Genomic DNA, 16,184 nt, shown 5'->3' with positions numbered 1-16,184 from the left:
AACAAATCCCTTTGTATATCTTTGAGAACTTGAAAACAGTGACTGTATAACCTTCATGCTATACGATATCCACTTATTGAGAGATGATAATTGGAGAACGTGGCTAGAATACAAGATTAAGGACAAATCCTTCCTAAAAATGCTTCCAATTTTTAATGTTACATAAAAGCTTTTGGTTTCATTTAGAAATAGGAAGGCTTTTAATTGTGGGAACTTAGAAAACCTTAGGAGGAAGATACTTAGGCTTTATAAATAACAAATAGTAGTCAATGGCAATGTAGTTTTTAAAAGCCTCAAAATCGAACAGTTAAAACACACACATATACAACCTTTATTCAGAATAACTGCATACCTATAGTTAACTTAAAATATTAGTAAGGCTAAATTAAGCAAGTTTTTATAAACCGGGGTAGTGAAACCCAACTTAAGCCTTTTAAGTTGAATCTCATGCAGTTCCAAGTAGCGGCACCCCCGCCATACTACATTATAATATATGTACTCCCACCTAATCCATCCACGTAGTGATGTGTGACATGTTCCCTTACATGAAAGAAAAACACACATGGAAGTCCCCTACAAAATAACTCTTTTTAGAAAAAGATTTTTAAGGCTGCTTTAAAAAAATATGGATACTGCTATATCTTAGCAGACATCCTCAAAAGATTAAGACAGACACTATTTTTGGTAGATTTTTCAAAGTATTTTTCCTGCTGGTTATAAATGTAGTAAAAAATTTGAATAGAAATGTATAATATAGAAAGCCAAAATGAGAAAGGTTGTGTATGTTGAGACAGCTATATGAACTAATGATTTCTTCACAGGGAAATCTTACTGTCTTCTTACCATATGCTGGAGAGACAGATACATCTGTGGAAAAGCAGAGCGTGGAGGGCACTCTGTTGTGCAACTTCAGGGGGAGCCATCCACACCAATGCTGTATGACTGTGTGCACGGCCTGCCCAGCCGTGTGGCAGCCTTGATAGAGAAGTCAGACTAGACTCATAAACAAGTGGAGGTGTAGCCTGTCTTGAGGGCATCTTAATGCTGAGAGGAGGACTCACCCAATAAATGGTTGATATTTAATAGGAAGGTTAAATCTCCCTTCTCCAAACCAAACCAAACCAAACCAGATTTCCTACTGCAAACATTTCTTGGCTATTCTTGCTTGCTCATTTTTTTTTTCTGATGAACTTTAAATCAGTCGTAACCCTCCCTGATAAGAAATTAAATTAGATTTGAGGATTAATATTGGGAGAATTGAAATTTTGACCTATCTCACCAAGCGAGAGGGAGGCAAGCGGAGGGATGGTTTATCATAGCCTCGCCACCCAAGAGCAGAGAAGCCGCAGGAAGCTTTACCAGCTCCTGCCTGGGCCACACACAGGCCAAAATATGCTCCAATTTTTGAATCAATTTTTTGTTGTCTCTACTTTTTTAATGAGTTTTTCTCATTATAAAAAGTATTTGTGTGTATATAGAAAATCTGGAAAATATAGCACTAAAAGAACAGACAAAAATCACTATATTCCAACTACCTACAACCAACTACTGTCTCCACCAGGTGCAGCTTTTGTCTGTGCACGTGTACCTAAATATTTTTTCCTCTGTGTGTGTGGGGGCGGGCGGGGTCATACTGTTTTTGTAATTGGCTTTTCTCATTTAAGAAAACAACAAACATTCTTCTAAAATATTTTTATCACCTGTATAGTATATTGTTTCAATATCGTGATAAATATGTCTCAACTATGCTGCTCAGATATTATATAACTCATATACCTGCTTGAAAATTTACAAATGTGTCTTCGAACAATCTACAGTCAAAAAGTGCACTCCCGATTTCTTCATAATCTGGAGGGAGAAAAACATTTTCAATATTAAACAGTTTGTATAGGCAGAAACTCCTCCATTTATATATGTAATCCAAAACAGGGGAAAGGAAAGAGAGCAGTCATGTGCCATGGAACTTTAATGTTAGACGGCGGCAGCAGCAGCAGCAGCAGCACAGGGAAGCTGTCAAAAATGTAATTCTTGGCATTTCTCTTTTTATCTTTTTTTTTTTTGAGACAGAGTCTCACCCTGTTGCCCATACTGGAGTGCAGTGGTGCGATCTTGGCTCACTGCAACCTCTGCCTCCTGGGTTCAAGCGATTCTCATGTCTCAGCCTCCCAAGTAGTTGGGATTGCAGGCACGCACCGCCACGCCTGGCTAATTTTTGTATTTTTAGTAGAGACAGGGTTTTGCCATGTTGGCCAGGCTGGTCTCGAACTGCTGACCTCAGACATCCCCCCACCTCGGGCTCCCAAAGTGCTGGGATTACAGGCGTGAGCCACTGCGCCTGGCCCCCAATTCTTGGTATTTGTACTGAATCAGAATCTCTGTGGGATAGGTCCAGCTATCTGTGTCCTCACAAGCCCTGCAGGTGGTTCTCAGGCACACTGTTTGGGAAGTACTTGGTCTAGAGGAAATAAATGAATAAAATAGTATAATAAATGAGCTTTTGGAAATGTTTACTATTTATTTCACTTTTTGGTTTTGCCCTATAGAAAATAATACCATTCAAATAAACATTTTTTATATTGTTGCCTACAATATAAGCTGTCCAGCTTGTCCTTGTAAAATAACTATATTTATAATAAAGGTTTTAAACTCATGGGATATAAGTTATAAGAAAGCTAAGTAAGGCTGGGCTCAGTGACTCACATCTGTAATCCCTGCACTTTGGGAGGCCAAGGTGGACAGATCACTTGAGGTCAGGAGTTCAAGACCAGCCTGGCCAACATGGTGAATCTCCATCTCTACTAAAAATACAAAAATTAGCTGGACGTGGTGGCACATGCCTGTAATCCCAGCTAGTCCGGAGACTGAGGCAAGTGAGTCACTTAAACCCTGGAGGCAGAGATTGCAATGAGCTGAGATCATGCCACTGCATTTCAGCCTGGGAGAGAGAGCGAGACTCTGCCTCAAAACAAAACAAACAAACAAAAAGCTAAGTAGTTATATACCTGCACATACAAATGGAACTTTGGCTTCCCAAAGAGCTCTTTAAGAAAGAAACTTCTTTTACAAAGTTCATCTTTAAACCAAACATCAATCAAAACATTAAAATTCCTTCTTCTATACTTTACGGTTTGAGTTAATATTATTTAAAAAAGGACACTTGGCTTATTAAGGAATAGAATTTGATGACAGTTTTGATTTGACTCAAAACTGTAACATAACACTGTTCTCAGATCTTAGCAACATAAGTGCAGGGCGGTGGCAGGGGAGCATATGTGACCGAATCAATCTCTGAGTGGTATGTTCTCTTAGTGGCCAACCTGTTAGACACCTCTGGAAAATGTACCACAACTCTCAGGGCATCAGATTACTTTTGACTAAATTACTGAGTTTGTAAATTGCCCACATCCTGTTGATTTATGAAGGACAATAGATCTGGTACAATTATTTTATTAAAGAATGAGGTAAAGGGCCGGGCGTGGTGGCTCACACCTGTAATCCAAGCACTTTGGGAGGCCGAGGTGGACGGATCACCTGAGGTCAGGAGTTCAAGACCAGCCTGGCCAACATGGTGAAACCCCGTCTCTACTAAAAATACAGAAAATTAGCTGGGCGTAGTGGCGTGTGCCTGTAATCACAGCTACTCAGGAGGCTGAGACGGAAGAATCGCTTGAACCCGGGAGGCAGAGGCTGCAGTGAGCCAAGATCGCACCACTGCACTCTAGCCTGGGCAACAAGGGCGAAACTCCATCTCAAAAAAAAAAAAAAAAAAAAAAAAAAAATGAGGTAAAGGAGAAGAAAAAAGCAGTATAGGAAGAAAATGGGCCTTTTTTTTTTCTTGGGTTTGTTTTGTTTTACATCTAGGTCTGGGAGAAGTCTCTATACTTAGAAATACTGCTATTCATCAGTACCTGATTCTGAAGTAGTCTCATCCATGAGTTTTTCTGGAATTGAATGAACTTTGTCTAATATTTCTTCAAGTAAGTAATTAAGAAGTCCTGCTTCCTTGCATTTCTTAAGAAAAGGAACTTTCACAGTTGCATCTAAGAATAAGACAAACATTTGAGAAGGAAATAGTCTTAGGGCAGCTAATCATAAATTACTTCATGCTTATTTCTTCAGACCTTGCCTACTGGTGGATGAGCATACTTAGTAAAATAATACAGCACCTTCACCCTTTCTATTAATTATAATTTCATCATACCTCCTTTTTTTTGGCCAGCTGAAACAATGAATGAAATGTTATAAAAAGTAAAAATGAAAATTTCTCTGCTTACAATAACTATATGAATTAAGAAGCTTTTTAAAACATATAAAACTGTAATTTTTAAAATTTCAATACCTTTTGGGGAACAGGTGGTTTCAGGTTACATGGATAAGTTCTTCAGTGGTGATTTCTGAGATGTTGGTGCACTTGTCACCTGAGCAGTGTACACTGTACCCGATATGTAATTGAATTAAGAGGATTTTTAAAAATTACCCTTAAATCTTCGACATAACAGCCCCTGTCACTTCTTGTCACAGTTTGTATGTGTTGTTAGTGGAATGTCTATTTCTTTAAAGAACAGAGAACTACAGTTACAGGGGCCACCGTGTGAGGGGTGACACATCGCTGGATTCTGAGCTCAGGCAAGCCTGTCTGTGTCTTTATTAATAGAAGTCTATCTTTTCTTAATACTGAAGGCAATGGACTATTCCAGCCTAAGTTATCTTGATATGCTGGGATTACAATAGAGTGGATAGTTACAATAAAGATTTATACTCATTAATTACTATAAGCCTAGAAGAATAAAGATTTAGGCGGGATACCAAGTTTGAAACACGTGGGTTGACATTTTTGTAAGTATTGTAGGCCATATTTGTTACAGACAACACTTAGTGCAAACCTGTGTGTCTGCTATGCTCTTCTTTCACTTGTCTTACGAATGTATTACATTTCATTGTTTCGGGTGGCTAGAAGGAGAGAAAAATCAAGATTGCATTACATTGATTTTAATATTGCATAAAATGAAAACCAGTCTTTTGCTGTGCATAACTAAATGATATGCCTACAGTAAAAATCATGCCCTGGCTGGGTGCGGTGGCTCACGCCTGTAATCTCAGCACTTTGGGAGGACAAGGTGGGCAGATCACAAGGTCAGGAGTTCGAGACCAGCCTGGACAACATAGTGAAACCTTGTCTCTACTAAAAATACAAAAATTAGCCAGGCGTGGTGGTGCATGCCTATAATCCCAGCTACTCAGGAGGCTGAGGCAGGAGAATCACTTGAATCCGGGAGGCAGAGGTTGCAGTGAGCTTAGATCACACCATTGCACTCCAGCCTGGGCAACAGAGAGACTCTGTCTTAAAAAAAAAAAAAAAAAGCCCCATATTCATATTTAGATGTAAACATCAAATATATTTTTGTTTTGTGTTATAAAACATTAAGAGGTGTTTGACAAGCACCCCTTGTATAAACAGGAGGAGGTGAAGGTTGCCGGCTCATATGAATTTATCTTATACGTGCTGATGTGTAAAAACTCAAATCCCCAAAATATTTTCATACATTTTATACATAATAATCCAGAAGTTTATAAGAGCTACAGATTTGGTCAGGTGTGGGTCATGCAGCTGGGAAATACTTGGCTCCATGAGGATGTTTGACTGCACCCTCTGCCCGTTTTAACTGTAAGCACCTGTGGGGTCAGATGCTCTCACTAGTTTGGTGCCAGGGAATTTATAGGAGCCTGGAGAATGTCACCTCCTGAAGGTTAAGTGCTTGGAACTTCCAGCTTCATTTTCATGCTCATCTCATTATGATTCTATCATGTAGGAATTATCTAAGAGCTTCCCGACTATGGGATTCTTCCTAGAAAGGCAGCCTCAGGAGCAGCCTTAGCTGAGAACACAAATGAAGAATATTCTACAAAGGCTGTCTGTTCAGATGATTTGGAAAGTACATTTCACCTGACATTCAGACTGGTTTAAATAAGGACTCTATGAAGAAATGCAAAGCTATAAAAACTAAGTCAAATTACCTGTATGTGATTGCCTGAGAGGTGTTTCTTCCTTCCTCTTTTTCTTTTCACTCCCAAAAATTTACCTAAAAATATAAACCATTTAAAAATTGGAATCCATAAAGGAAAAGATTACTGTTTGACTACATGAAATATACAACTCATATGCCAAAAGTTTTTACAAAGTCAAAAGATATGGCAACCTTCGACTAAGTGTTTGCAGCACTTATGATAAAGGGTTAATTTTTTAAAAAGATATTGTAAGTTTAACGCACAACAGGTAAGTGAGTAGAAAAACTGGCACATGGGGAACTCTCTGGGGAGAGGGTTCATTGAATAAAAAATGAACAAATTGGGTCATAGGAAAACAAATATAATTGGCGAAAAGATATGGGAATGCACTCAATTTCACTCATAAGTGAAGATATTCAAAGTAAAACAGACTAATAAAGATGAAGATATTTAATAGATGACATTTGCAAGGATTTGGTTAAGTGTGTATTGCTGGTGCTTTTCCCTGTCAATAAACACTGATTTAAAGCAGTATTTGTAATAGCATTTCCTGCTGAGTTAAAAGGGTAATGACTGGAGAGGGTTGTTCATCACCATAAAATGCAGTTGGCATGACGCAGAACTAAGTCTTCCAGCGAGGTCCCGACTCCAGTTCACAGTGAACATTGCAGATTTAGTGCTGCTAAGACAGTGCTGTTCCACTCATGAATGAAAGTGTACCCCATAACTCCAGTTAGCCAGGATCCAGTCTGCCTTAATTAGAACTGAAATGCTAAGTATGCGTCCTTAGGGAATTTTCACTCAGGGAAGGTGCAGCACTTTTAAAATTTTATCTACTGAAAATTCTTATGGAAGAGAAGCAGTCCCAAAAGTCAAGGCTTTTTCCCATGTCTTAGTTTGGTTCTGTGAGTGTAGGGAGAATGAAAGATACCAGGGAATGGTTCAAAGAGAATAGGTCTTGTTCATAAAGAAGAAAAAATTAGTCAATTATATCACATAGTACGCAAAGAAGTTGTCAATTTTCTAGATATGTAAAATTTTAACTCAAACATTTATATTTTAATTCAATGAGGCTAGAAAATTAGACTATTCCTTATGTTACCTAAATGTTTACCTTTCTTTAAAACCCACAGTGCTAAATTTTAGAAACTTACCACTTTGAGCGATGATCGGGAATTGAGCATGTTGTTGGCAAAGCAGTCTGAAATATTTAATTTCAAATAATTGTAAAATATTTTTATTTACAGTTTTCAAATATTATGTCTATTTTTGTGATTAAAAATGTATCAACCTACTTCTCATGGTGGCGTCACACTAAAGTTTTTTTTTTTTTTTTGAAGCCCTGTGTAAAATTCGTGATCCACACTGAGTGCAGATAGAGACTCAGTTAGATGTCTTTTATGCCCTCAGGGACTTAGGAAGATGATTATGTTCTTTCAAGGAGTGAGTACTGATGAAGTACTATGAACAATACTAGTTCATATACAGTGGTCAGTGAGATTTTACTGTATAAAGATACCTAAAGATCCACAATCTAAGACATGCAGATCTCCATCTGACTGTACAAGATTCTGCTGGTTTTCAACAATAAATAGCACAAAATTGCATGCATTAATTTAAGGAAAAAATAGTTTTCAATGAAAACAGGTATTTGCCCCAGATCTTAGATTTGACCTACAAGGGGCCTAGAACTGATTAGTGTCTTCCAAGAGAAAGCAGCAGCATAGCAGGCTACGATGAAGAAATGGAGTGAGGCCAGGCACGGTGGCTCATGCCTGTAATACCAGCACTTTGGGAGGCCGAGGCAGGCAGATCACGAGGTCAAGAGATCAAGACCCTCCTGGCCAACATGGTGAAACCATGTCTCTACTAAAAATACAAAAATTAGCTGGGCGTGGTGGTGCGTGCCTGTAGTCCCAGCTACTCGGGAGGCTGAGGCAGGAGAATCGCTTGAACCTGGAAGGCTGGAGGTTGCAGTGAGCTGAGATCACCCCACTGCACTCCAGCCTGGGCCACAGAGCAAGACTCCGTCTTAAAAAAATAAAAATAAAAATAAAAATAAAAAGAAGTGAATCGTTTTATAGAGCTGCTCAGGCCACTTTCTTTCTAACCTTTCCTCCTCCTCAGCACCCAGCTTCATCTCTCTTCCTCTCCAGATGGCATTGACTCTCAGGAAGCAGTGGCCTCCTCGCCTAGGGAAATGCTGTTTCTTCCCATCTCATACGAGTTCCCACCTCCTCCATGCAGTCTTCCCAGCAACACCCAAACAAAGTTAATCTCCTCCCACTTTGATTCTGGTATCTCTGAGCACTTTCACTTCCCAAGTACTTAAATCTTTTCAAACATATAAAAGTGTTGAAAATATCAGGATGAACCCGCATGTCCCCATCCATTCCGCAGTGTCAATAATTCTCAACTCAAGGCCAAGCTCCTTTCATGTAACCCCTCCTGCTCTCGTTATCCCGTGTGCTTCTGTTTGCATTGACCCTTCTTCTGGCCTTCCCACCAGATGATAACTTCTCTGAGGTTCAATCTATATTTTATTCTTCTTTGTATCTCGTAGCACCTAGCAAGGTGCCTCATGTTTGATAGGCATGAAGGTTTAAATTCAGTTTAAAAATGCATAAAAATTCACCTGTTCCTTGATAAAACAATGCAAGAAGACTATTTTATTGAGTCCCTATTTGTTCATTCTTCTAATGGGTATGATCGGTATATTTTTTCAAACTTTAAGCTATAGCAGGGACTTCATTCCTTTTCATCTGATCTTGTGTTTAAGGTCATTGTAAAGGTCATACTAAAACGAGCTCTTTGGGAAGGTAAATAATAAAAATGAAACTCAGACTATAACAACCTGGGCGTTTCTTAGCGAATCAAATATAAAAAGAAGTGCAGTACAAAATTTACATATTTACCCATTTCATGTCTGATTAGCAACAAAATACTTACGGAACTTGCTCAAAATCAGATTTAAAATTATTTAGCAAGCTTCTTTCAATGGTAGGCTTGCCCTCTTGTTTTAGAATATATAGCCCCCATACCTGAAGACAACAAGGTGGCAAAGAGCAAGAATTTGGAAGTCCTGCAGCCCAGCTCTGCCACTGACCAGCTGTGTAACCTGGGGACAAGTCACTGAGTGTCTCGAGGCCCCAGTTTCCTCCTCTGGAAAATGGAGATAATAGTATCTACCTCAGTTGACTATTATGAGGATTAAATGAGTTAACATTTGTAAAGCACTTAGAACTATGCCTGGCATAAAGCAAGTGGTTATTAAATAAATAAATAAAATAGTACCTGGAACACTATAGGAAAATTGGGAATATATGCCCACTGGCAGGAAAAACATCAGCCTCTGAATGGAATTTTAAAAAATCATCTTAAGAATGTAACATAGCTCACAAAAATCATATTTAAAAAAACATGCTGTCCTAACATTGATCTCATTATTCAAGATATTGTGACTAAAATTATATATATATATATATTTCACTGAAATTCAAAATTCATATAACCCCTGTGCATCCCCCAAACTGGCTGTGTTCTCATTTGAAAATCATTTACATAAAATTAGTCTTCAAAATCTCCTTGTCTTAATCCAACCATTCCTTATCCCAGTCCCCCAAATGTGGTTTTAAAAATGTTTTATTAAATACTTATAAATTCCTCGAACTCCATCAGACTGTGGAACTGCGTGGTCCTTCTTGGCACAGAAAAAGTGGTAATTCTTGTTACAGTTTTTTAAATCACATCCCACGGTGGCTCCTCTTTTATGACAAAATTTGCATTTCTACAGAAGAATAGATTTTACTGAGTAAGTACCTGTTTGTTGTTATTTATTAAAATTCAAAGATATCATTAAATGTTATTTAAGTTCCAGAAGCCCTGCATTAAAAAAATTAAAAAATTAAAAAATTCTACAACTCTATTAACAGTTTTTTCTTCAATTTATTTGATCCCTGGCTTGTATTTATCTATCTGGTATTTTATATGTGAGAGTGGTGTCATGATGGCTAGGCAGTGTGTGGCCACAGCAGCCTAACTGGTTTAGGGGAATCCAGCCAGGACCAAGGCTGATCAGCATGATACTCTGGCTGAATGACATGGGGGCACAGTGAAATCGCCTTGCAGAACAGGAGGTAATTCACACCATAGCCCAGGGTCGGCACAGGCAAGCATTGAAACAGTTAAAGGAAATTCAAATATAGGCAAGAAATAAGGTTATGATAAAGGTGGAAATTCAAATCAGAGCATACAAGAACGATCATTTAATTTGGGAGGAGGGTAACTGGCTGTGTGTATAGGAAAAAAATAAAGTTAGATCCCTACCTCACAATATACTCCCAAATAAGTTGTACATGGATTAAAGCTCTACCTAGATAATAATGTTAAACAAAAAACTCTTAAAGATTAGGAAATATAGGAGAAAGAAAAAAGCATAGGATGGAGGCAAGGAAGGCTGTCTAAGGCAGGAAGAAAACCCAGAAGCCACAAATGAAAACTCTGACAGGCTGGGCATGGTGGCCCATGCCTGTAATCCTAGTACTTTGGGAGGCTGAAGCCAGAAGACTGTTTTGGCCCGGGAAATCAAGGCTGCGGTGAGCTGTGATTGCACCACTGCACTCCAGTCTGGGCGACAGAGGGAGAATCTGTTTCAAAAAAAAAAAAACTGACAGAACCTACTATACAAAAATTTTAAACTTCCATTTTTATAGTGAGGGCATTCAAAATATTTAAAAGACAAGGAAAAAACTGAAAGAAGAATGTTTGTAGCATACTAGATAAAGTTTTAAGATTCTGATAACCTGCAGAAAAATGGTAACTGGCAAATTACAGAAGAAAAAATACAAATGGCTAATGAACATTTATTCATTTAAAAATACATGAGTATATAGTAGCTATGATGTGGCAGGCACGGTTTTAGGATAAGGGAAAATAGTAGTGGACAAAGCAAAGAAGATGCCTGTCCATGTGAAGCTTACATTCTATTGGAGACAAGGTACAATGATCAAATAAAGCAAAGTTTAAAACATCTCACAAAGTTATATACATATTATATCAAATTAAAATAGGGTGAAGTGACAGAGTGTCACTGGGTCCCTACTTCAGATTGGGCAGTTAGTAAAATGGGTCACCTCTAAGGAGGTGATATGGAAGCTGAGATCTGAATAATAATAAGAGCTCCCAGATGCAAAAAGGAGGAGGAAAGACATTCTAAGCAGAGGGCCTTGGGTCTTGGCCGCAAAAATGAGCTTCCCCATTGGCAAGCTACAGCAAGGACAAGACAGATGGCCAGTGCTGTTGGAGCAGCGAAGTGGGCACGGGGAAGTCTCAGGATGATCAAAGGGTAAGTAAGGGCTGGATCATGTGGGACTTACATGCCAGAGTAAGGAGTTGGGTTTTATCTTTGTGCACGGGGAACATAAACTGATTAACATTATTGAAAGATCACTCAGGCTGCTGGGCTGCTGCTGGGTGGAGAACTACGGGCTGGGGTAGGGATGGCAGGAGAGACAGTGGGGCGAGTGTCAGTACTCACTTTGGAGAAAAAGATGGGTGACTTCACTATGGTGGATTACTGACGCTGAGAGAAGTGGGCGGATGAATGCAAGATGCATCTAGGAGTTCGTGCCCACCGGCTTGGTATTGGGCTGGGAGGTTGATGAGGAAAAGAGAGTCCTTCGATTTCTGGCTTGGGCAAATGGATAATGATGGTCCTGTTTTTATGAGCAGATTTAGATGGGGAATGTGTGTGTGTGTGTGTGTGTGTGTGTGTGTGTGTGTGTATAGGAGATGGAACTGTAATTTTTTGGCCACTTTACTCTGAACTGCTATTGGATGTCCATGTGGCTCTGTCAGATTGGTAGTCTGAATCCTGGGGAGGAGCCTGCTTGCTGAGGGCCCCTGCTGCTCACCCTCAAGGCACTTGCCCAGCAGCACTGAAACTACCACAGCACTGGCCTGTCCCCACCACGGGTGTGTGCCATGTATCTGCCCACATAGTCCAAGGGTTCCATAAACACTGTGAGAGGGTAACTATTACCTCAGGTGACTTTCCTCTCTTCTCTCCATTATCTTCCATTTCCAGCCCATCCCAAAGCCTTCCCAGTAGGGAAGTCTGCATCCGAAGGTCCGCAGAAACCCTCAGGTACCTGCTTTCCCCCAAATATTATGCCTCCAATCAACTGCCCTCATTTCTCAGCCTGGGTCTCTTCATAACTTGATGGCCACTAGAATTTCACAGAGATTTCTTTAACTCTGTGTCTCCCCACTCAAATCCAATTAGTGAAGAGCAACAAAAATATTCCAGTTGAGGTCTGTCTGCTACTTTCTAATCAGTTCACCCATCTCATCACACCCAAAATCCTAGGGATGTGGCATTGTCAGCACTAATGATGTCAGCAGCCAATCTTGCCAAGTATTAATTAGTGATAGCATAGACATTGAAAGCAGTATCCACACACTTTTTTTTTTTAATTTGAGAGAGAGTCTCACTCTGTTGCCCAGACTGGAGTACAGTGGTGTGATCACAGCTCACTGCAGCCTCGACTTTCCAGGCTCATGCAATCCTCCTACCTCAGCCTCTCAAGTAGCTGGGAATACAGATATATGCCACTGTGTCGGGCTAACTTTTTTTCTTTTTTGGTAAAGACAGGGTTCCATTATGTTGCCCAGGTTGGTCTCAAATTCCTGGGCTCAAGCAGTCCTCGACTGCCTTGGCTTCCCAAAGTGCTGGGATTAGAGGCATGCAGCACCATGCCCGGGCCGCACACAGTCCATTTTTATGGCTTGCTTCAGGACCTACTACAATATTGTGTACACTGCCTAAGACAGCATAATTTGCAGAATTCCATCTGGACTATTGCCTTTCACCCTGAACTTTCCATTTCTTTGATTAAAATGGGCATCATTTTACCTATAGCTGGGAGTTTACCTAGAGCAATGTATGTAACACACCTACCACAGGATGCTGCTGATGCTGATGCCTTGCAAAGACTAACTAAATGTTTGTCCCTGGTCATTAACCCTGTAGTTGTAGTCAGAATGTGAGGTGCTCAGACTTGCTGTCCTGCTTGCTAAAATGTGAACGGTCCTTGAGAGGAAGTCGCTGCAATAAGCCCAGTGGAATGACTTCTCAGCATTTCTTCCTCCCTGAATAGCCCCCTTATGACCCAGGGGGAGCTGACCCCAGCTCCTAGGGTAGACCCTGATTAGTTATGGCCACCCCCAGCAGTTGGTGCAGAAAGAGGGGTGCAACCTAATTAAACTTTCAGAAGGGGGCTTATTCCATGTGTAGGGATGACCTTTCTCTTTTACTGGGTATGAACAAGAAAGCCTGATGATTCAGTTGCTGCCTGCAGCCACCCTATGACCACAAGGGGACCAGCTGATGTTGGGGACAGGAGGCCAGAGAGGAAGAACCTAGGCCCCTGATGACATTATCAAGCCACTCAACCAACCAACTTGGAAAGCAGGTGTTTTCTCTGATCAAGTGAAAAAGTAAGTATCCTCTTTGTAAAAGTCTGTTTGACTTGAACTTTCTTCTACTTACAGCAAAAGCATTCTAACTCAGATCACTTTACTGGTGAAGTATATGGTAGTTTATTTTAAAATATTAAATGTTGGCCTGGCGTGGTGGCTCACGCCTGTAATCCCAGCACTTTGGGAGGCCAAGGCGGGTGGATCACCTGAGGTCAGGAGTTCGCGACCAGCCTGGCCAACATGGTGAAACCCTGTCTCTACTAAAAATACAAAAATTTGCCAAGCATGGTGGCCCAATGCCTGTAATCCCAGCTACTCGGGAGGCTGAGGCAGGAGAATTGCTTAAACCCAGGAGGTGGAGGTTGCAGTGAGCTGAGACCGTGTCACTGCACTCTAGCTTGGGCAACAAGAGCAAAATTCCGTCTCAAAAAAAAAAAAAATTAAATGTTAAGTTGAATTGAGGTTTCCAATATAGTTCCTACTTCTTCCAGCTCTCCAAGATGCTTCTCTATCCCTGGTGTATCAGTCAAATAGACTTCCTTCGGAATGCATCCCTTGAGGGTCTGTTCATCCAGTATAAGAAATAACATCGTTTATACTTACCAACTTCCTTCCTCTCTGGATTTCTTTCTTTACTGATTCCACATCAAAACTTCTATCAGGATTAAGTGGATCATGATCCTCACATTCCACAAGTCCTGAAGAATACAGCTGCAGATTGGAAAAAAAATCCAGAGTATGCACAAAGTAATATTGAAAGCTACATGTCAGAAAATCATACCAAAAGTGGAAAATCAAACCAGGAGTGGGAAATAGACTGGGGGTAAAACAGTGGCAACCTTTGGGGGTGGATGAGCAGACCATAAGCCATCTCATTTCTCTGGGAATGACCCTGGTTTCCAGGCATGTTTTATACTTTGTAATCCTGACCTCTAATAACTCATTGACCTGGGTGGAACCCTGATGCCAAGTTGGGTCAGTCTGATCCCCTATCCTAAAAGTGTGGAATGGGCTTTGAGCAATAGCTGAAACCACGTGGTTAGAGCAAGTCGGTCTGTAAAGAAAGAAAAACAAGGGCTAGAAAGAGGACACTCTAGGTTCCCAATGGCTTTCTAGCTGTTTCTTAAACCCACCTGCATGCCTGCCTCTAGGAAACATGAAATGCCCCCAAAACCTTATCATAAACCCTCTTTTATGTTTAGGCCGGCTCAAGTCTCTATGTTCTACTTGAAACCAGAAGAATCCAAATCTGAACTGAAGATCAATGTTTCACATATTACACTCAAATAACAAAAGGGCATGAGAAACATAAGAGTAAATTTTGGTGACATTGGCATAGGCGAAGATTTCTTATAAAAATCAGAAAGCATAAAGAAAAAGTAAGTTGGATTCCATCAAAATAAAAATTGTCTTTGAAAGACATTGCTAAGAAAACAAAGAAGCAAGCCAGAGACTGGGAGAAAATATTCACAATACATATCTCTGACAAAAGACTTGTATCCAGATTTTAGAAAACACTTACAACTCAATAATAGACAATTCAATTAAAAGTGGGCACAAAATTTGAACAGACACTTCATGAAAGAAGGTTTATGAATGGCAAATGAGCACATGAGAAGATGCTCAATATCATTAACCCTTAGGCATATTAAAGCCATAGTGAGATGCGATATATATCTACTAGACTGCCTAAAATAACAAGACCCAGTGTTGATGAGGATGTGGAGCAAATGAAATTCTTACATATTATTGGTAGAAATGTAAAATAATGCAATCACTTTTAAAGTTAAACATACACTAACTTTATGACTCAGTAATTCTACTTCTAGCTATTTACCCAAGACAAACATAATCAAACAAGAAAAGGAGATTGAGTGCCCCAAATTAAAGGTAAATAAATAAAATTGTCCTTACTTAAAGATGAGGATTGTCCACATACAACATATCCAGGTAAATCTAGAGACTTTTTAGAACTAATAAGACTTTGGTAAGGTTGCTGGATGCGATCAATAAATAAAAATCAATAGTGTTCATATATACTGATAATAGCTCATTTAAAAAGGTTTTAGAAAAAAGTAACAAAACAAAAAACAAGCCCAGAATATGCCTAACCCCAAGTTCTACACCTCCACAGATAAAAATTACTGAATAGCCGGGTGCGGTGGCTCACGCCTGTAATCCCAGCACTTTGGGAGACCAAGGCAAGTGGATCACCTGAGGTCAGGAGTTCGAGACCAGTCAGGCCAACATGGTGAAACCCCATCTCTACTAAAAATACAAAAAATTAGCTGGGCATGGTGGCAGGTGCCTGTGATCCCAGCTACTTGGGAAGCTGAGGCAGGAGAACTGCTAGAACCTGTGAGGCAGAGAATGCAGTGAGCCGACATCGTGCCATTGCACTCCAGCCTGGGCAACAAAAGCAAAACTCCATCTCAAAAAAAAAAAAAAAAAAAAGCTATTGAACAATTTTGAAATTATGAAAGACCTAAATAAAGACACAAAAACTCATATACAGATGCTCATAGTTGATTTTTATCATAAGAGCTCCAAACTGGAAATAACACATGTCTACCAACAGATGAATGAATAAGCAAATTGTGATATATGCATACCAATTAAGTACTATGAAGAATGATAAAGGAATAAGATACAGATACATGCAACATGGATGCATCTAAAACAGTATGCTGAGAAAAGGA

General features: G+C 39.8%; 1 protein-coding gene across 6 annotated transcripts in view; it reads right to left on the bottom strand.

Annotated features, from left to right (window-relative positions):
- The window catches only part of SETDB2 (SET domain bifurcated histone lysine methyltransferase 2), an 87,696-nt gene that overhangs the window by 736 nt on the left and 70,776 nt on the right, over positions 1-16,184 (bottom strand). For 3 of the 6 annotated variants that reach the window (XM_058437896.1, XM_058437897.1, XM_058437899.1), the window contains 7 exons: positions 14,089-14,196; positions 9,660-9,793; positions 7,161-7,207; positions 6,016-6,080; positions 4,884-4,950; positions 3,909-4,040; positions 1,777-1,848 (listed from right to left, as the gene is read on the bottom strand). In XM_058437896.1, the coding sequence (XP_058293879.1) occupies positions 1,777-1,848; positions 3,909-4,040; positions 4,884-4,950; positions 6,016-6,080; positions 7,161-7,207; positions 9,660-9,793; positions 14,089-14,196 (625 nt within the window). Of the gene's footprint in view, positions 1-1,776; positions 1,849-3,908; positions 4,041-4,883; positions 4,951-6,015; positions 6,081-7,160; positions 7,208-9,047; positions 9,169-9,659; positions 9,794-14,088; positions 14,197-16,184 lie in introns of those variants that run through there. The other 3 variants (XR_009213263.1, XR_009213262.1, XR_009213261.1) reach the window with 3 other exon arrangements.

This window comes from Hylobates moloch, unplaced genomic scaffold, assembly GCF_009828535.3.
Source record: "Hylobates moloch isolate HMO894 unplaced genomic scaffold, HMol_V3 SCAFFOLD_4, whole genome shotgun sequence".
NCBI classification, from domain to species: Eukaryota; Metazoa; Chordata; class Mammalia; order Primates; family Hylobatidae; genus Hylobates; species Hylobates moloch.
Note: the sequence above shows the minus strand (reverse complement) of the source record. Positions and strands in the feature narration are given on the sequence as shown.